The sequence below is a fragment of the Protopterus annectens genome, chromosome 8.part0, assembly GCF_019279795.1.
Source record: "Protopterus annectens isolate FY-2018-M chromosome 8.part0, PAN1.0, whole genome shotgun sequence".
Taxonomy (NCBI): domain Eukaryota; kingdom Metazoa; phylum Chordata; order Ceratodontiformes; family Protopteridae; genus Protopterus; species Protopterus annectens.
The window spans coordinates 642,355,816-642,377,211 of NC_056741.1; the positions used below are offsets into that span (position 1 = coordinate 642,355,816).

At 40.2% G+C, this 21,396-nt stretch overlaps 1 protein-coding gene across 1 annotated transcript in view; it reads left to right on the forward strand.

The window, feature by feature from the left end:
* CACNA1F (calcium voltage-gated channel subunit alpha1 F) overlaps nucleotides 1-21,396 on the forward strand; it is a 4,101,209-nt gene that overhangs the window by 3,408,583 nt on the left and 671,230 nt on the right. Inside the window, 1 exon segment of the mRNA XM_044079296.1 lies at nucleotides 19,465-19,624. Coding sequence (XP_043935231.1) covers nucleotides 19,465-19,624 — 160 coding nt within the window.

Here is a 21,396-nt window from a genome sequence, read left to right on the forward strand (position 1 = left end):
AGCAAGTGCCGAGTCGGAGCCGAGGGATCGGCTCCGAACCCATCAAGCAAGAAAGAAGGCGAGAGAAGACAACTAACATGGAACGTTATGGTAGGTACATAACTTCTTATTTTCTCCACTTGATAAAAATGTGCCTGTCCTGTGTGAAAGACTGAAGGGATTAAAAACATTTTAACTGATTCTATCTTATTATTGATATCCATACAACAGAACTTCCAATTTCTTACTTTTTGTATTATATTTTGCATAGTCTCTTCCCACATATCCTTAGCTGCCACACCAGAAGAATTTTTAATCCATACTGTGATATAATTAATTTTATTATTTCCCCATAAATATGGATATTGCTGCATCAGTTTGTGTGTGGGTACATAATTTACTACTAATGCCTTTGTTGTAGCTTCATTAATTTTTATCCCAAAAAGACTTGAAACTTTCTCAAAGAGTTCAGCAACACTGCAGTGTCCCCCTCTGTTTTTATTTATTTATTTTGATATTTGTTAACTGGGTATAGCTGACGGAGCATTAGCCCATTTTCAGCAGAATCCCAGGGGAAAAGCTCCATACAGAAACAATTACAAATAAAGTTACAAAAAGCAGTTTCAAACAAAGAGTAACTGAAATTACAGAGGATAATTACATACATAGAATAGATCTTAGAAATTTGATGAATACAAAACAAAAGTCATTAGAGCTATGTCGTTTGATATAAGGTGACTCTAGGAAGGAGGAGAAGAAGAAACAAAAGATAGAAGAAGGGGGCTACGGTAGAAACATAGAAGATAGAAAATGAAGGTGTAGAAAAGAGCGAATAAGTAGCCAGGGGAAAAGAGAAGAAGAAGAGGAGTTAAGATGAGGAAAATAGGAAGATGAAGTAAGTAGAAACAGTTAGTGATGTAAGGTGTTAAGCTGGGCTTTTAACATGAACAGATCCAGGAATTTTGTAGGCTTTCCTATAATAGTTTTTTGAAGCTATGGGTATGGGACAGATTTCTAATGTTCATTGGTAGTTTGTTCCAGGCAATTGCAACTGAGTAACTATATAAGTGTTGTCCTATTGATGTGTTAGGCCTATGAATAGAAAAGAAAGACTGATCAGACCTCCAAAGATAGTGGGATGGGGGAATAAAGGGATATACGAGAAAAAATTGTGGGGCAGGAGGAGGGATTAAGGATGGAGTGAGAGAGGGTCAGTTGGAGGAGAATGCATAGATGAGGAAGTTCTAGCCAGTGAAGAGTTAGTAGAGAAAGGCAGTGGTGATAGTTATATGGTTGGTTAGCAGCACACCTGGCAACTTTGTTGTAGGTTAGTTCAGGCTTGGCCTTAAGACAGGATTGTAGGGTGGTCAACAACAGGGAGGCATGGATGAGGGTGGGAAGAAGACAGGCGTAGACAAGAGAAGGTCTTGAGTCATCAGTTTTTTATGTGTTTTCTTTATACAGTTTAAAATATGCAAATCAAATTTAGGTTGGTTGTCTATGGTTACAGACAGTAGCTTAGTGTATGTTTCAATGTTTATGACAGTGTTGTTAAGTGATGTGATGGTAAATGAGTTTTTATGATGGAAAAGAGACTTTGGTAGGAATAGGAGAAGTAAAATTTTTTTAGGGTTGAGTACAAGTTGGTTGTTAGTAAACCAATTTTCAACAGAATGAAAGGAGTTTTGGGTAAGTAAGTGGAGGTCAGATATATTGTCAGATGTAGAGATGATACTGGAGTCATCAGCATATTGTATGACAGTGGAATGGGAGTAGGAAGTATGAAGACTGTTGGTAAAAATTTTGAATAATAGTGGTCCAAGGATGGATCCTTGGGGTACACCGGTGTAGACAGGAAGAAAGGAGGAGAAGGAAGAGAGACATTTGACAGATTGCTGAGAGTTAGACAGGTAGATAGAAAACCATGTCAGAGTAGGTTTAGTAATTTTAAGGTCAGTTTGGTAAGGAGTATGGAGTGAGAGACAGGGTCAAAGTCTTGGGAGAGGTCTAGGAATCGACAGGAGATGAGTTTGTTGTCTCTGGCTTGTGTGATTGTTTGGGTGAAGGTAATTAGAGCAGCGGTAGTGCTGTGGTTGGGGCCGAAGCCTTGTTGTGTGAAGGTGAGTAGATTTTCCTGCAGGATGTAGTCTAGTAGTCAAATATGGATACATTTTTTTAGTAACTTTGAAAGGGGGATAAAATAGTTATAGGACAGAAGTTAGATAAGTCAGTGGAGTACCCACCTTTGTGGGTGGCAAAAGTAAAAAAAATTGTTTTCAGATAGGTGAGACATAAGATTCTTGGACAGATTGGTTAATTAGGACGGAGACAGGGTAGGTTAATGAGCTACCAACATTTTTTTAGGAAGAGGGGGTAGGTTGTCAACTGAGGGAGAGCAAGGTTTTTGTTTACTGAGAAGAGATTTTAGGTAGGTAGTGGGGATGGGTTTGAGTTAGAAGATAGTTAAGTTGATGGGGAGGCAATGGTGAAGGTTAGTGGCATTGCTATTTTGGGTTAATTTAGTAATGGAGTCAATGAAGTGAGAGTTAAGAATGGAGGCAGTTTCCAGGAGGGTGTTGGTAGAACAGGGGTTAGAGGAACTAGGACTTCCAGGGTGCAGATTTTTATTTACACTGTTCCAGAATTTTGGGGCGATTTTTAGGTGGCTTGATGTTTTTTTTTTTTGGTAGAAGGTTTTCTTGTCAATGATTACCTGCTTTGTAGTGAGGTTACAGAGATGTTTACAGTTTTGAATGTGAGTCTAGGTTTTGAATTTAGCCAGTATTTCCAAGCCTTATCTGCATTCAGCTTTAGAGACTGGGTGGACTTGGATAACCATGGTGCAGATTGGGATTTCATTCTACCTTTCCTAGGGGGAGCTAGGGAGTTTAGCGTTTCAAGGAATATAGTGTTGAATTTGTGCACAGCTTCATCAGGGGGTAGGTGAAGCAGGAAGGACCAATTTATGGAGGAGAGTACGTTGTTAAACACTTCAAGGTCAAAGTTAGAGAGAGTGTGATGGTCTTTGTATTTGTGTGCTTTACAGTGTTGTAAGATATATCTTTATATACAGAAGGGAGAATGGTCACTTAGGGAATCAGGTAGTGATTTGGGGTTATGATAAAGGTTAGGATTAGAGATATTGGATGCAGTCTAGGATAGTACTAGAGTTGGAAGATTTACTTTGGTGAGTAGGAGGTGTGATGCATTGAGTGAAGCCATGAAGATTTATGTTAGAGTTTGGGGAGACAAGGGTGAGGGTTTGTCAATCACTGTTGACATCACCTAGGATTATAGTTTGGTTAGGTATGGAGTGAGTTAACCAGAAGACTATTTGTTCAAGTAAGGGAATAGTATTGCCTGGTGGAATATAAATTGCTGCAACTGTAAGTGATGTATCGGTGTTAAGTTTACAGTTGACTATTAAGAGTTCTGCTGAATGAAAGTTGGGAAGGGAGATGTTGACTGGGGAAAAGATAAGTTAGTTTATATAGAGTATAGCTATTTCTCCACCTTTTTATGGTTCCTGTCAAGATAAAAGATGTTTTAACCAGTGGGAGTGATTTTATTATCAGTGTTATGGGGTTTAAGCTATGTTTCGGTTAGAGTTACTATGTCAGGGTAGTGCTGAGCAATCCAAAAGTGGACTTGAGTAACTTTATTGAGAATGCTGTCTATGTTTAGGGAGTATAGTGTTAAGAGATTAGCGGGGGAGTTGGGGGATGGGGGAAGAGTGTCAGGAGATTTACTACTAAGGGGTCCTGGGTTAGGGTCGATGTCTTCAAATAGGAATAGTGTTTTAGAGATGTGTGTTAGAGTAGGAATAATACAGCATAGAGTTAGGTACTTGGGTTTGCTTTTTAGGGGTGAGATGGGTAAAACACGAGTTGGATTTTGAGAATGAGTGGATTAGCGTGGTTGAATATAGAGGAGTTAATTTCAAAGGAGTGTGGAGTCAGAAAGTAAGAAGGTGGGTCACTTAGGGTAGGAGTGATATTCCTGGGAGAAAATGTTCTGTGAAAGGAGGTCAAGTGTGAGAGCAGAACAAGAAGGGCAGAGGAGGTGTAGATGTGTAGCATTCTATGGATAAAGAAGAATTACGTGAGGAGGGGGCAAGAAAAGAGAGAATAAGGGGAGAGGAGTAGAAATGCAGCTAAGTGAAAGTAGAGGTCAAAAAGTGAAGAGACAGGATATAATATGGAGCTGAGGTGCTGTGGCTTAAGGAGAGTTAGAATTTTGCTCAGCTAAGCAATGCATAAAGGTGGTAAGGGAAAAAGGGGTGTGTAGAGTTTGTAAGCAGATAAAGTGGAGTGAAGTGATAACAGAGGTAGGCAGTAGTTTTAGGAGAGGTATGTACTAAGTTGAGCAAGGAGATTAGATTGAAAGCTATGAATAAGAAGAGAAGGAGTTAGTGGGAAGTGAGAGTTAATAGGAGGTTAAGACAGGATGGGGAGGCCAAGGGGTGGTGATTGGTCTGGCCAGTGTATACGTTTAGTGTATGTAGGGGAGGGGTGGAAATTGGATGTAAAATAGGGGAGTGGAGTGAGCCCGAGCGTAGCAGACAGGACCGAGACTGGAAAGCAGCTGACTTCAGAAACAATCAGTAAGAGGGATAAATTCCACAAGATAAAACCAAATCTCTGACTACATTAAATATCAGACAACCTAGGGAAAATTGTAGGCATTCTCTGCTTCTCAATAAATGATCTAGTACAAAGTTGGACTTTACAAAATGAAGGAAGCAGACTACAGTTAAACTAAGGAACTAAATTTGACCTGGCAGGCTATATTTAAACAGTGTCGATTAGATAGGGAATAGTACTGCCAAATACTTAAAAGAAATTCAACCAATTCCACAACTTCAAGTAGAAAAAAAGAATACTGCATGCAGAAGTGAAAGTAATTGCACCCTGTATATGCTTGCTTAATGGAACAAGAGCATACTAATATATAGTAGAGCAAAGGAGAGGCAACCCTGGGGATACAGTCATATATAGGTTCATAGGTTCATACTAGGCTATCTGCCCTAGGGCATTTATAAGCCTAGCCAGAGTGTGTTTGGCTTTCGCCACCCATTTTAAATTCATTTTGCTATGCCCTTTTTCGAGGTTAGTATACTGTGCCTCTGTCTAACAGTGACACAGAAGAGATACGCGGGGTAAACCTACGATCTCCCATCCACTCATCAAGATTCCTCTTGAAGAGGCTCAATGAGGGACTCTGCCTAACCTGGACTGGGACTTTATTCCAGAGTGAAGGGAGCCTCTGGGTTATGAATCTGTCCCTCCAGCATGTCCTATTTATTTCAGTGTTGAGGTTCAAGTCTCTTGAGCGCGTAGCTCGATGGGATTTGGATTTTCTGAGGAGCAGCATGTCCATTAATTCCGGGTTGGACATGGCTTTATACGTCAGGCACAGATCGCCTCTGAGCAGGCGGTATGCCACTGAGTAGAGCTGGAGTTTCTTTAACTGGGCAGCATATGGCATCTGTTTGAGCCCTTTGATCCTCTTGGTGAGGTACTTTTGGGGTCTTTCCAGTTGCTGCAGGTGTCTGGTAAGGTACATCCCAAAAGGGGCATTGTACTCAATTATGGGCCTGATGAGGGATGAGTAAAGAGGCACGATGACCTCCCCTGATCTAGATGTGAATCCCTTAATGATTAGGTGGGCTATATAAAATGTTTTTCTAACCACTTTGGCCACGTGGTTGTCAAATGAGAGATTGCTATCAACTTGGGTCCCCAGGTCCCTAATTACTTCTTCCGTACTTAATGGATTACCACCTATGTGGTAATTTGTTGGCACTTTGTTTTTTCCAAAGGCGATGACTATACACTTTTTGGCGTTTAGCTTGAGGCCATGGCTCTGGCACCAGTTGTCTGTTTCTATTAGGCCCTTTTAGAGGATGCTTGTGTCGGCTGGAGAGTCGATTATGGCACCCAGTTTGCAGTCATCTGCGAACTTGGTCAGCCACAGTCCTTCTATGTTGGCCTGTACCTCCGAGAAATATATACCGAACAAGAGAGGTCCCAGGACTGAGCCTTGTGGGACACCACTTGTAACTGGTTTGGAGTCTGACATGGCTCCAGCAATTCTAACCATGTGGGTTCTGTCTTTGAGCCAGTTTGCAACCCATCTAGTGACATAGGGGCTTATATTTAAGCTGGTGAGCTTATCTATAATGCCCAAGTGGGGTATTGTATCGAAGGCTTTTGCGAGGTCCAGGTAGGCTGTGTGGACCACCTTCCCCTCGTCAATGGCCTTGGTGACTGTTTCAAAGAAAATCGACCAGGTTTAAGAGGCAGGATCTGCCCTTAACAAAGCTGAACTGGGTAGGATCCAGTGTCTGTAGGTCCTCAATATCTTTATTTATGAGGTCCATGATGATCCTTTCCATAGCTTTGCAGACCAAGCTAGTCAGGCTTATGGGGCGATAGTTTCCAGGATCTGTTGAGGCACCACCTTTGTGGAGATGGACCACTGTTGCTGTACGCCACTCTTTAGGTACATATCCTGTAGTAAGGCTGATATTGAACAGTAGTTTTATGTTTGGGTTTAGCTCTTTTTGGAGTTCATGTAGGACGCAGCCCGGGACACCGTCTGGTCCCATTGATGCTGTGTTTTTTGCTTTGGAGAGGGCAGCTCTTACCTGAGCATCTGAGATGTCAGGGGGGCAGCACACTGCTGGGATAGATATTTGCCCTTTTGGTGTGGGGGGGGGGGAGAAGTTTGCGCTGAACCTGTCAGCTAGGATGTTGGCAATGTCTGTGGGTTCGGTGTATTTTTTGTCATTTTGGACTAATTCTGTTAGTGCTTTGGAATGTCCTGTTTCAGGATGGCCTCCCCTGTCTAGTGTTAGACTGAGATGAAAGTGAAGGCACAAATGGCCACAGTTCTATATTTCATGTTGCTGCCATCATAACGTGTATACAGCGTACCTCCAAAACCTTACCCCGAAAAGACAGCTGCCTGTATAACTCTCTGATGTCAGACTGGGATGAGATTATTTATGTCCTCAATGTTCTTTGAGCCCAGGTCTTGACTGAAAAGTGCCGGTAGATCACTTCACCAACCTCACAAACATACCGCCTTCTGTAGTGCATTCCATTTTTTTCGTCCCATACGTCACTTTCAAGATGTTTCAATTTTTGCTCTCCTTACTTGATTATTAAAAGCATTCTGTGCCTTCAGAAAAAAAAATCTTTGTTTTATTTTTAAAGACATAATTAGTAATAGGCCTGTGTGGAGTTCACAGTTGAGAGGAGTAACTCTAAGTGTGCATTTTCAGGAGGGTTCTGATTGTAGACTTTGTCAGATGTAAAATATCATCATCTGCAAATAGAGCCAGCTTTTCCTGACTACCACTCTAGCTATATTCTTGAATTTCTGAGTGCTTTTCTTTTCTTTGCCAGTGGTTCTAAATATATTTATGTATTATTTATTTATTTAATATAATGCAAATAACAAAGGGGGGAGAGGACACCCCTGCCTCAAGCAGAAATTGTCAGAGAGGAACCCACTCACTTTCATTTTTGCCTCTGATACCTCATATATCGCCCTAATCAACCTTATAATTTTATCATGGAATGCAGATACTTCCATTGCCTTGCTCATAAAGTCCCAGCTCACTCGTCAAAGGCTTTTTCTGCATCAAGACCCACCAACAACAATGGTATTTTCTTACATTTTGCTTCCCTATTAATCATCTGTGTTCTCTTAATGTTGTCAAATGTTTGTCTCCACTCCACATTGATCCATATCTATCAATTTTGGTATCACCTTTGCAATTCTTTTAGCCATTTTATATGTAAACACTTTATAATCATGGTTTAGTATTGAAATAGAGACCTGTATGAAGCTGGATCTGATGATCTTTACCCTCTTTAGGTATTACCGCTTTCTTGCAGGATTTTGATACTTCTTCTCCGCTTAAAATACTTTTAAACAAAACCTTCCAGATCTTATAATTTTTTCCATCCTAGTTTCCAAACTTCCACAGGAATACCATCTATTTCTGGGGACTTTTCTGTAGATTGGCTATACATCACCATTTTTCTCTCATCTCTTCCTATCCTAACTGTTAGTAATTGAGCCTCCTCAACCTCTAACCTTCGCATATTTAATTCTTCCATAAACTTTTCCATTTGTACCTTTTCTTGATTTCCATATTTCTCTGATTTATACAGACTTTCATAGAATTTCTGAAATATTTATAATACTTCTACAGGATTCCTTGTTATCTTCCATGTTATAGGCTCCCTAAGCTTGGTGACAACCCTTTCTACTTTCTGTTGCCTGAGTCGTTGTTCTAAAAGTTTTTGTGCTCAGGGGTTATCATCAAAAAACAGCTGCTTAACAGCAATCCTTCTAAACTCATGCATACTATTGAGGTAATCCATTATTTTCTATTTAGCATTCTGCAGTGGCTCTTCTTCTTGTTCTGTGAGATCCTCCCTGTTTTTGCAATACTTTAACATGTGTCAGTCCTTCTAAATAATTCTTGTTACTTCTTAACCATATCTCTCTTTCTTTTATTTCCACCATATTTTTAAACCCCACTTTAATTTTATCCTACTCCCTAGCTATATTTTTATTTATTTATTTTTTATTTTACATTTGTTTACCGGGATGGTCCAACTGGGTGAGAGCTCATTTTCAGCAGAGGCCTGGAGAGAAAAGCTCCAGAGACAAATAAAAAAATTACAAAAAAATTTAAAAAATTACAAATAAATTGTAAATAAGCACAAAAACAAGAAACCCGCATCATAGGTGCACATATTTTTCAGAATAAATTTCTTATCTTCTCTAGTAGTTCCTGAATAATTTCAACTACCCATTCCTTAAATTCCTCTCTTTAAAACAGATAGGTGGGCAGTTGCCAGTGTTTCATTTTTATTTCATTACCCTGTGATATTATTTTAGTTATTACTAGCACATGATCTGAAATAGTTGGGTGTGTATCAAGAGCTTCAGTTAAATGCAAATGTTCCTGTGAAATGTAAATTCTGTCTAGCCTATCCTAGTTTTTGTGTCTTGTGAATAATATGTAAATTCACTCTGAACTCCTGGTATTGAATTTACATGTTCCATGCCAAATATTTTCATAAATTTCTTTAAAAATCTATCCTCCTTTGTCATATTTTCCATTCTGGGCCCTCCAGGCACATCTTCAGTGTTACATATCAAATTCAAGTCCCCACCTAAAAGTAATATTCCCTGCTGAAAGTCGATAATTTCTCCCAGAATTTTCTTCTCCACTATAGCAATTTTCAGTGGAATATAAATACATGCCTGTGTAATTCTTTTTTCTTGCCAGTAGCCCCTTAGTATTACAAATCAAGCCATTATTATCTTTTGTATCCTCTTCTATCACTGTTGGAGCTCATCTTGCAATTACTATATAAGTACTCCTCTCTACCTTTGCCCCAGGTATTCCGCTGAATAACCCTCCTGAAAACCTTTCTTCATCAAATTCACATGTTCATTTCTTTCCAAGTGTATCTCCTGCAGCATAGCTGTTTGCACTCCACATTTTTTAATGTAGTTCACTATACTTTCCTTTTTGTATTTATCTTTGAGACAATTAATGTTTAAAGATATTACAGAAAGTGTCATATTGTTGAAAAGTTATTCCCACCTTTTGTGTTTAGCAACTTTTTGTTAAATGTCTAGTTCCAGCTTTTGTGTTACATGCTTATACTGTCTGGCAGGTTACACTTTTATACAGTTGATGTGAAGTTGTTCTATCTTGCCGTTCATTCTTTATTGATGGGTTTGGAGCCAATCCTCAGCTCCGACTCAGCCAACTGCAAAAGCTCAAGGTCTTCAACCAGCTCAAGGCCAACTCCCTATCCCATGATGCACCTTGATCTTCCCTCAGATCTCATTTGCCGCTGCATTTTGATCGGATGTTCACCAGTTCTGTCCAGTGAATAACTTTTCTTCATTCAATATTATAGCTTTAGTATTGGCAAAAATTTAGTAATTTAGCATTAATATTGTAGTTAGCAAAAATTTTATCGGCACCAACCCAGGAGGTTTCAGAGCCGATCCTAGTTCCTCCTACTTCTTCTATTCCTCCTTCGACTTGCATGGACGTATTGGAGCCGGAGAGCACGGAACTGATGATCGTGGACCCTTCGGGTCCAACACCTTCTATAGGTTTTTCGGCCCTGACTGCCCAGATACCCTCGGTGTCGACCATGGAATCTAAGGGCCGACACTCACCGGTCGGGTCCAGGGAGGACAGTCAGACCGACTTTACCTCTCGGGGCCTCGGCTCAAATGAGCTTGGCCCTGACCTCTAGTTCTGAGCCCTCTGTGCCAACACAGACAATTTCCATCGGTTCTTCAGATCCGAGGGATTCTTTTTGTCAGGACCGAGGAGCCTTTGAAGCTTTGAGGAGGGCTTTGTCTGCCCTAACAACCACTCCATCAGTTTGAGCAGCTCCCTCCCTGAAAGCACTGGTATCTGACTCTCCATCACACGCTCCTTTGAAACGTAGAGATTCTGAGCTTCAGGAAGCTCCATTGGGTGAGCCGTGTTCTTCTGAGACCTCTCCAGAAGCCCCCACTGAAGAAGTGCCTAGGAAGAGACTCTGCAAGAGGAAGCATTTGGACTCCCCACAGGAGTCAGTCACTTCGGATACTGACTTGGATGAGTCAGAAGGGTCCCCACGGTCCCCCTCAGAAGATATCTCCTTTGCAGATGTCTTAGAGATTCTTAAACAGATGAGTGGCTGAAAATCCCTTAACCCTTCTGATGATGAGTCAGTTCACTTGAAGGCTTTCAGATCTCAACCCTCCACCTCTTGGGTGTCTCCACCCTTCGATGAGTTGCTGGAATTACTCACTCGAAGGGCGTGTGAGTCCCTAGACACCACAGAGCCTGTCCCTAGGAGGCCTAACAAATTTACTGCCAGCCCACAAGACAGACTTTACCTTTCCAAAGGAGTACCGGTTGATGCTATGGTGGTGGCGGCAGCCACCAAGAAGGAATTATTGGAGACGTCTTCATCTGTTCATCCTTCTAATAGGGAATCAAGGACTATGGATAGATATAGGAAGCGCATGTTCAGTTCAGCGGCCCTTGTTCTTCGATCGCTGAACTACTTCAAACATGTTACTAGATTGCAAAGGGATCTCCTGAATGAGCTAGGAGATACCCTACAGGGTTCAGTAGCTGCAGGACTTTCGGACAAGGTAACTTCCCAGCTCTCCACTCTTAATTCGATAGTGAACTCTTCCATGTGTCTGTTGTCTTATGCAGCTGATGGTATGAGCAGGGCAGCGGGTACAGGAATTGCTCTCAGGAGACATTCCTGGATGCGCTTATGTTCCTTTGCGGAACCCTTTAAGCCTTCTTTCATTAACACCCCCTTTGACAGTTCATCCCTTTTTGGACCTAAGGATAAGGAAACTCTTACCAAGAGTGAGAAAGACCTTGTCTGCCATCGGTGTATGTTTTTCTACCCCAAACAGACCTTACCCCAAAGGGAGGGGAGGTGGAAATATATGGTTCCGGACATCTCAAGGATCTTTCCAAAACACTTGTGGAGACACCCTCTCCAGAGGCAGAGGAGGAGGTAATAATGGAAGACACCATCAATGCAACAGGGGAGGTCCGCAGAACAAGGGTGACAGAGAGCAGTTCTTTAGCAAGCCCTATCAGTGCTCCTGAGACGAGGCCTGACTGTCTATCTCTGGAGGCAGTTGGGGGATGCCTATCTTTGTACCTAGACGCCTAGCTAAAAATAACAAAAGACAGCTGGGTACAAAGCATATTATCCAGAGGATACTCTATTCCCTTTTCCACCCCAGCACTCTAATAAAGAAAATCCCAGAAATTCCATCCAGTCACAGGGATCAAGCAGCCTTAGAGGTCCAAAGGTTGCTGGACAAAAGAGTCATCCAGCCAGTCCCAGCAGACCAAAGAGGATCCGGAACATACTCAAGGTTCTTTTTAGTTACAAAGAAAACAGGGGACTAGAGACCTATTCTGGACCTAAGCAGACTAAACAAGTCAGTGAAAAAGATGAAGTTCTGGATGGTCATGCTTCAGTTAATACTTCCCTTTCTGGGGAAAGACAATTGGATGTGTTCTATAGATCTTCAGGATGCGTACTACCACATAAAGATGGACAGACCATCCAGGGATCATCTACGCTTCTGGCTGGGACCCAGCCATTATCAGTTTCGCACTCTGCCCTTTGGTCTCACTACAGCCCCCAGAGTGTTCACCAAATGTATGGCAGTAGTCACCGCTCACCTGAGACGGTTGGGATTCCAGGTGTTTCCATATCTAGAAGACTGGCTCTTCACTGCAATCACCAAGCATCAACTCATTCATGCAAGGGACACAACCTTACACCTATGCAATCAATTGGGGATTACCATCAACTCAGAAAAATCTGCCTTATCGCAGCAGACCATCTTCATAGGAGCAAAACTAAACACAGTTTCTATGACATTGTCTACCTCCAGAAAGAATTTCTCTCTAACAAGAACAAGTATCAGACCTGCTTCCGAGAAAAAAGGGCCCAGTCTCAATGGTACTCAAATTGTTAGGATCGAGGGCAGCAGCAATCATTGCCATTCCCCTCGCACAAATGCATATGCGAATTCTACAATGGCTCCTATTCTCTCAATGGTCCTTTTAGGAACTTCCAATGTCACATCAAATTGTCATAACGAATGGGTACAAGAAGGACCTTCAGTGGTGGCTGACGTCTCAGCATGCATCTCAGGGACGTCCATTCGTTCTACCCAATCCCATAGCCATGGTGACCACGGCCGCTTCCTTGATTGGGTGGTGGGGGGGGGGGCATTTTCAGGGAAGAACAGCCAAAGGCACGTGGAAGAAACACAAGGCTCGTCTGCATATAAATGTCCTGGAGATGAGAGCAGTACTTCTAGCGTTGCAGTCCTTTCAAGACTCTCTACCTCTGGGAACAATTGCAATTCAGATGGACAACATGTCAGTAGTCTGGTACATCAACAAACAAGGAGGAACCAAATCTTACCCCCTGTGTCGAGAGGCCATAAGAGTATGTTCATAGATGTTCATAGGTTCATAGGTTAGTACTAGGCTAACTACCCTTGCGAGCCATTGTAAGCCTAGCCAATTATCCATTATGAGACTCAAACCCTGCACCTTGCGTTTTTAAGGCAAACACCTTGACCATTATCTGTTGACTCATTCATTGTGGGCTCTTCACCCTTCCCATCATTCCCTAAAACTGACAGCTTGGCTGCTCCAATTCCCACAATAGCCAGGATTTACAACCTCTCTACTAAGGCCCAACATATTATAACATCCTCTCATAAATCATCTACCAGATGGCAGTGGGCAATCTTCTCCCAGCGCTTTCTGTTAGCAACGCACATCCTGGGGAAATCCAGTGTGATAGCAGACCAGCTGAGCAGGGCACTCTTTCTGCCTCACAAGTGATCCCTGAAACAAGTAGTGAAAAGGATTTTCCACAGGTGGGGCCAGCCTTGCTGTGATCTTTTTGCCACCCCAACAAACACGACATACAGCAGCTACTTTGCCGTAGTTCCCCAACCAGGGGAAGCCCCAAGGGATTCACTGGTGCACAATTGGCCCTTGGGTCTCCTTTATGCATTTCCCCCCTTCCCTGTGATTCCCAAGGTATTACAGAAAGCAAAACTTCTTGGAAGGCCCATGATATTAATAGCCCCTTACTGGCCTCGGCAGATTTGGTTTCCCTTCCTCCAGCCTCATCTTTTGGAAGAACCCTGGATCCTGGACCCAGTTCTGGATCTGTTGACTCATTCATTGTGGGCTCTTCACCCTTCCCATCATTCCCTAAAACTGACAGCTTGGCTGCTCCAATTCCCACAATAGCCAGGATTTACAACCTCTCTGTTAAGGCCCAACATATTATAACATCTTCTCATAAATCATCTACCAGAAGGTTATATCTTAGCAAATGGAAGAGACTTTCTTTATGGGCCTCTCAGAATTATGTTGATCCTTATTTAGCTCTGATCCCATCTATATTGGAATTCCTAACTAAACTTTTCAACGAAGGAGCGGCTACAGCTACTATTAGAGTTCAGTTAGCAGCTATATCAAACTTTACTTTTGGGTTCCAAGGCTCTAATGTCATGTTGCATCAACTTGCTAAAGCCTTTCTTAAAGGTGCCATTCATTTGAGGCCACCAATCAGAGCTTCAGTCATGCCATGAAATCTAAATTTTGTTCTCTCCAGAATCATACTACCTCCTTTCAAACCAGCCTCGTCATTTTCTTTGAAATTCCTTTCATGGAAAATTGTTATTCTGATAGTCATTACTTCTGCTTGATGGATTTCTGAGCTGCAAGCCTTAACCATCAAACCTCCTTATGTGATTTTCCATAATGACAGAGTTTCGTTCAGAACTAATCCATCCTTTTTACCAAAAGTTTGTTCAGAGGCAAATCTTAACCAATCTATTGAGTTGCCAGTTTTCTTTCCCCAATACACAAATAGGATGGAACACATGCACTAACTTGATGTTCATAGACAGCTACGATTTTACCTAGACAGAATGAAACAGTTAGGTCAACAAATCAAATCTTTGTTTCCTTTCCAGCATCAAAGAAAGGTACCTCAGTGTAAAAGTAGCCTTGGCAAGATGGTTATCAGATTGCATTTCCTTCATTTATAATTCACAACATCCCCCCTTGCAACAAAAAGTAAAGGCCCACTTTACTAGAGTTATTTCAACCTCATTAGCTTTTTTCTGCGAGGCTACCATTAGACTCTGTTTGTGCAGCAGCTGCCTGGTCAACACCTCATACCTTTATCACTCATTACAAAATACACAAGGCCTCCAGGGACAGGGCCTCCTTTGATTCCACAGTTCTGAGGAATATACTCCCATGAGCCACTTGAGAAGATGCTGCTTGGGACGCTACCCATCAGTAAAGAATGAATGGCGAGATAGAACAACATCACATAAAGAAGTTATGTACTCACCGTAACATTCCATGTGAGTTGTTCATCTCGCCTTCATTCTTACATCCCACCCTCCAACCCCCATCCAGTCTACTTGAGGTCCGTATAGAGTGCTTTGTCTCTTATCCAACTCTGTGAGTGGCATATTTATACTACTAAGTAGTCACACAGCAAACAAGGGAAAATCAGGTTGCATCATGGGATAGAGAGTTGGCATCGAGCTGTTTGAAGACCTTGAGCTTTTGCAGTTGGCCGAGTCGGAGCTGACGATCGGCTCTGAACCCATCAGTAAAGAATGAAGGTGAGATGGACAACTCACATGGAACATTATGGTGAGTACATAACTTTTTTTTTTCTTTTCATCTCCTTTTGAGGCTATGTCACATCTAAGAAAAGTTTGTGTTTTATTGAAAGCCCTCAAACAAAAATACAGAGACACCTCCAATACCCCCTTAAAACCTATTAACTTAATAATAACACACAAAACTATGTACATTTTCAAATATTGCAGTTTTACCCTCCTAACAGGAACAAAGGTTCCAAACTGACAGCCACACACACACACACACACACACACACACACACACACACACACACACACACACACACTTGAGATAACCTAAAAGAAAAGTTATCCATGGTACAGCCTGTGTTTCTATTAAGTGCTGTCTTGCTTTGCCTTATCTTTTAGCTCTGTCACCTGGGAAAATACTTGAATGCTTTCAGAAAACATTTTCTCCAGGCTAGAGACATGAAAACCATATCCAAAGCTGTCAAGTATGCCTTTGTTTACTAGAAAAAAGCCTTATACTTGTCAATATTTTTATCATTTACTTCCTTTATCTTAAAACTTGTTACTAGATTAAGCTACTGGCCTTAACATAGTCATTCCTCTATGCAAGAATGAGAAAAAGCACACAAACATTTTTAACCAGATTTTTTTATATATATTGTGGTGCCTACATTTCTTAAAACTGAACAGAATGGGAAAAAAAAACAGGGTCACCTATTTACATTAGTATCCCCAGTACGCTTAAAATAACTGAAAACAATTTACTTTATAACATGCAAAGAAAATCATGCACCATTAAAGTAGTACTATTAAGAAAAAAAATCTATTTTACTTAAAGTTAATTGTCTCCCTCCTCTTCCCCTTTTCAGAATATTTTTCTGAACATTAATGACACGAAGTAGGGCATATGCTTTAGAGTACCCTACAAGTTTACCAAAGTCCAAAAAATTCCAGTATTTCATATTTTCTTGTTCTGTCCTATTTCACAAATATAATTATTGCTTTTTAATTCCTCATTTGCTAATTTCCAAGTTACTGATTTTATTTTCTAAACATTAATGACATGAAGGAAGACATATGCTTTAGAGTCCCCTACAAGCTTAACAAAGTCCAATATTTCCAGATTCTCTTGTTCTGATCCTGTTTATCTCTATCTCCCAAATCCTGTCTCTGCTTCATTTCCAACATATTCTCGATTCTTCTAGTCGACTCTTGTGTTTTTTCCTTCTCTTAAGCATTTTCCACTGAAACAGTGGAAAAGGTTTTACTGGCACAGTCTTTCTGTGGATTTTATTACCAGAAGAACAAGAAGCAGAATCTCCTTCTGTTTCACAGCTTACTTTTTGTTGGGCAAATTTTTGTATTTCTTCCTTAGCATGTACTTCATCAAAAATGGTTTTGTCCTTCCAGGAAAAATATTTTGAAGATAGCTGGGTACAGCAGTTTGAATCTCAAGCCCGTTTCTCGACATATTCTGAATAATGTAATAAATTTACTTCTCTTCTGCCTGGTATACAATGAGTAGTCATTCTCCACAAACAGTCTGCTGTTTTCCACTTTTAGAGTGTTGTTCTTCTGCCACAGTTTTGTCAAAATCATCTCCTGCTGGTAAGATTGCATCTTTACTGTTAAAGGTCTAGGTTGTTTTCTCATAACCAGTTTTGGAGCATGCACACGATGCACTCTTTCGATTAATAATGCCTGTTGTTGAATACTAGTCCAGTTGCTTATTTGTGCTTTCATAAAATTAATACAATCTGTTCCTTCCAGCTTCTCTGGTACAGCGAAAAACTCTGGTTTTCCCTACATGCTCTGTTTTTCTAATTCTGTTATTTTTTTGAAACATCACTTCTTGTGCAGTCTCATATTCAGCCAGCCTTCTCTTCATTTCAGCCTCTGATTTTTGCAGTTTTATCACCTTATTTGAATATCTGGTTAAAACGTCTTCCATTTTTCCCAGCCTTTTATTGTTTGAGTTGATATACTCCATCAGTGTTTCATTTATTTTGGTCAGGTCTGTTTGCAGTTGCCTTATACTTTCTTCTAGGTTTCTGGGAGTCATATCTGAAACTTGCACTGTTTTTTTCTGAACAGCTGCAGTACTTTTCCCAGCCAGTGTTTTTCCATCACCTTTTGTAGCTGATTTTCATTCAGGTCCTCTGTATTTCGTTTTTCTTGGCATCTAGGCAGTGCACTTGCAAGCCAGTTACTGAAATTTACCCACACCTCTAAGTCCACTGGCTTTCTCTGCTAATTTTTACTTTCACACTGGGTGAGATATAATCAAGGTATTACTGTGTGTGCAGCCATCTTTAAGTCTCCACATTTTTAACTTAGCCAGATAAAAAGACTTATACTTACTGTTTTGGTTTCTTTTGAATTAAAATGTTTATTTCTGCCTTAACCCCAGTAGTGTGTCCTTTTTCCTACAGATTCAACTAATAATTTAACTGCTAGCAATGTTGTACCAGATTAATGAATATCTGCCTATTTGCTAGAAAGGTCATGTTTTCTGATATTGTAATCCGTATTCCTTACATTTTTTAAGCTGTATCTTGTACTTGATATGTTTCAGGTACTGTTTCAAAAGTTATTTTTCTCAGCCAGCAGCCTTCTATAATAGATGGTTCTTGCCAATGTTTTTCCATAATTACAGTCATGAACCACCTTCGTCATCTCTAGCATATTCAGAAATAGACGTGTCGGCTTTTCCTTCTGTGGAAATTAAAGATGAAAAACTATCAGTCTTGTCTTTAGATTAAATTGCTTTATTAGAATATTAACTATCTCATCAAACGTTGTTTTCTCACTTTTCTAGATCAAATAGTTTCTACATTAAACTATATGTTTGTGCCCCAGCAGCATTTAATCGACTTATTTTGTCTGATGTTTGTATATTATTACAAGAAAATAAACAAGACATTAATTCACAGTATTATTACTGGCCTTGAACTGCGGTGGTGGTGCTGCGGTAGCGTTGTCACCTCACAGTTAGACGTTGCCCGTTCAATTCTCAGTTAGAGCGTCTTCTGTGTGGCGACATGCGTGAATGGGCGTTCCTTCGTTGAAGGTTGTGCGTTAGGCCCGGCAAGCCAGCATGTAAAACTCTACTGCCAATCATTAGCAGACCGGAGTTCTGCTGTGACGACCCCTAACCAGGAAAAGCCGAAAGACACATTACTGGCCTTGAATATGAGGGTCATATAGACCAAGAATTACTCCCAGACTTCTTTCTTACATAGGTCCAAATTCTTCTTGACCATCATATATTGCCAAAGCATTACGTCTGAAGACACAAAAAAGATAAAAGTGAATATTTGTATTGTGTGTGGAGATCTGTTTACTCACAGAAAAGTTTAGCTTATACCTCTTTCAAGGTTAGATATCAAACCAACAAATAACGGTGCTCAAAAGGGCATTTCCTGAAAAGAGAGGAAGCAAATATTACTGGCTTAAATGGGCAATATATTATATTTTTTGTTATACTTTATTACATGGCTCATGGTATCTCCACTATCTTTAAGGATATGTCTTTTTTTTGATATTTTGACTAAGGAGGAGTACATTTTGGATGTATTATCTTAATAGGATATATTGAGATAATATTTTGTCATTTCTATGGAGTAACTGATCGTATGTGTCATTGCAGTGCTACTGCTGCAGAGGGTTTTTCCTAAATCATACATTTATGTAAGAATGTACTATAACAACAGAGGTTCAAGAAAATATCTTGCAGAAAATCTTACATTCTATCCATCACTTACTCTCTCCAGCATTCTTTTCCTCCTTCCCCTTTTTTTTTGCAGTACACATTTTTCAATTAAGTAGTTTTACTCCATAAAACAATTTGATGTTATATTTGTTTGCTTTGAAGGTTTTATTTCCCATGTTCATCATATTAATCACTGCTGCAGTAACCTTAGCTACTCCCTCCTTGCTGAAAAGATCAGAAAGAGAAACTAAACTAATTTAATAAACAAACATCTTTTAGCCTTTTCTTGACCTTTAGCTTTAGTGGTATTAGATTATAGGTAAAGGTGAAAACTAAAGATAAACATTGCTAGGAGCAAGCATTTGACACTAATTATCCTGAAAGTCTGAATTCAGGCTTTTATATTAATGATCTTGGATGTACAGCATCAAACATATCCTGAAGTTTTGAGAAGTTTCTTGTTGCATTTAGTTTACATTTAAGCACTTTGAAATTTTATATTTTAACTAATCTTGTAGGTGCGCAACTGGTGAAGCCTGGCAAGAGATCATGCTTGCAAGTATGCCTGGCAAAAGGTGTGATCCGGAGTCCGACTATGGTCCAGGAGAAGAATTCACTTGTGGCAGTAACTTTGCCATAATCTACTTCATCAGCTTTTTCATGCTTTGTGCTTTTTTGGTAAGTTATCCATGATGTCATGACATAAGTAATATCTGATAAGTCATTCAAGTTGCCACAACGTAGGTAATATTCATTGGAGCTATAGTTTTGTTTGTATTTTAAGTGTATGCAGGTCACTCTATCTGTTGATGAGTGCACCACTAATCTTCTTACCGTTATTCATACATTCCAGTCAGTTATGTCACTTTTCACTTGAGATAGTTGTAAACCTAGATTTCTTTTAATGAGGATGGCATATAATTCCCAACCCACCCAGTTGCAAGATTCTGTTTAGTAGCTGGAGGTATACAACCAGTTGTGCATACTGGGGGGAAAAAAACATGTTATGTTACTGGGGACAGCTGAAGCCTTCGCAGTAGCCCTTTCCCAATCAGAAATGGCCCTGATGTGTCTCCTCTACCCACAGTAAAAGAGCAAAAATACCTCAGTATTCAAATTCATCACACTCTGCCGTCCCACTCCTATATAGAAGAACAGTCTTAAAGAGTATTAAACTAGTTTAAAACTCTCAACAAAATGTCACACCTCTTAACTCATGAGACCAGAAAAGCTATTGCTCTTAACATAATTCCCAGATTAGAATATGCCTTTTGCTTCTCAGCAGACATTTCCTTAATCCAAAAGACAGAAAACCAAGTCCTTAGACCACCTAGCTGATTATGATCATCACTGTTATCCTGTCCCAAGACTAAATTCGCTTCATGTCTAAGCACCATAATCTGCAAACATTTTTAGGAGTACTACCCACTTTTGTAATACAAACTACTAACATACTTTGCTGACTATTTCCTAAGGAGGCAGAATGCATTATAGTTTATTAGACCTTCCTATAATTTTTCCATTAGTGAAAAAGCCTCCTAAAGTATCTCATATACATAGAATGCTCTCATTTATGAACATCAAAATATCCAGCTTTACATAGTTCTGTAAACTTCTCAAAATCCACCTACAAAAATCAATCCAAGTATACATGCTTCATTGGCAAATGTTAACCTGGAACTACCACCTGATGTCCACTAAATTGCATTAATTGGCAAAGCGTAATAGTCCTCCTCCTCCTCCTTTTATTCACTGTGTCCAGGAATGTATTTGCCTTTATAATATGGCACAGGTCATGACAGAAATGGTCTGTTGACTAGCTCACCTACCCAGTTACTAAACAGAAATAAATAAATTAAATAATTAAGGAATATGCACTATACTACCAATTCTTCACTGTAGCTTTTATCTTATTAATGGAATATAGGAATGCAGTAGAAAAAATATTAAATCATTCACAGCCTGATTTATGCATTAGAGTACCTAGGTGAGGAGTGTTGTTTTTAAATTTAAGAGAAGGATTCAGAAAGGCTACAATAAACTAAAAACCTTTTGATGTGGACGGTGTGTGACCCATGGATGTTAAAGAATATGACTCAAAGATGATCTCTGTACCTTATTGTACAGGTCCATAGAATGCTAGAATGTGGTGCACAGACAAAACAAAGTACTAGGCCTACAGTACCGCACAGTACTATAAGAGTAATACATGTCCAGGTCAGCAGCACACATCATGGCAAAGAACACTGTCATCAAAGTGGACCACATATTCATGTGTGGATATGAATGGAGGTATACACTAATATCACACAGAGGCACAGTAGTATATCTGTAGTTAAGTCAGACCATATGACGCATATTTGTGTAGTGCATCCATGTAGAGCATTTCCACATGACAAAAAAGCAATGTTTTGGGCAAGGTGTGCTGAGGTAATGACTGCAAAGTGTGT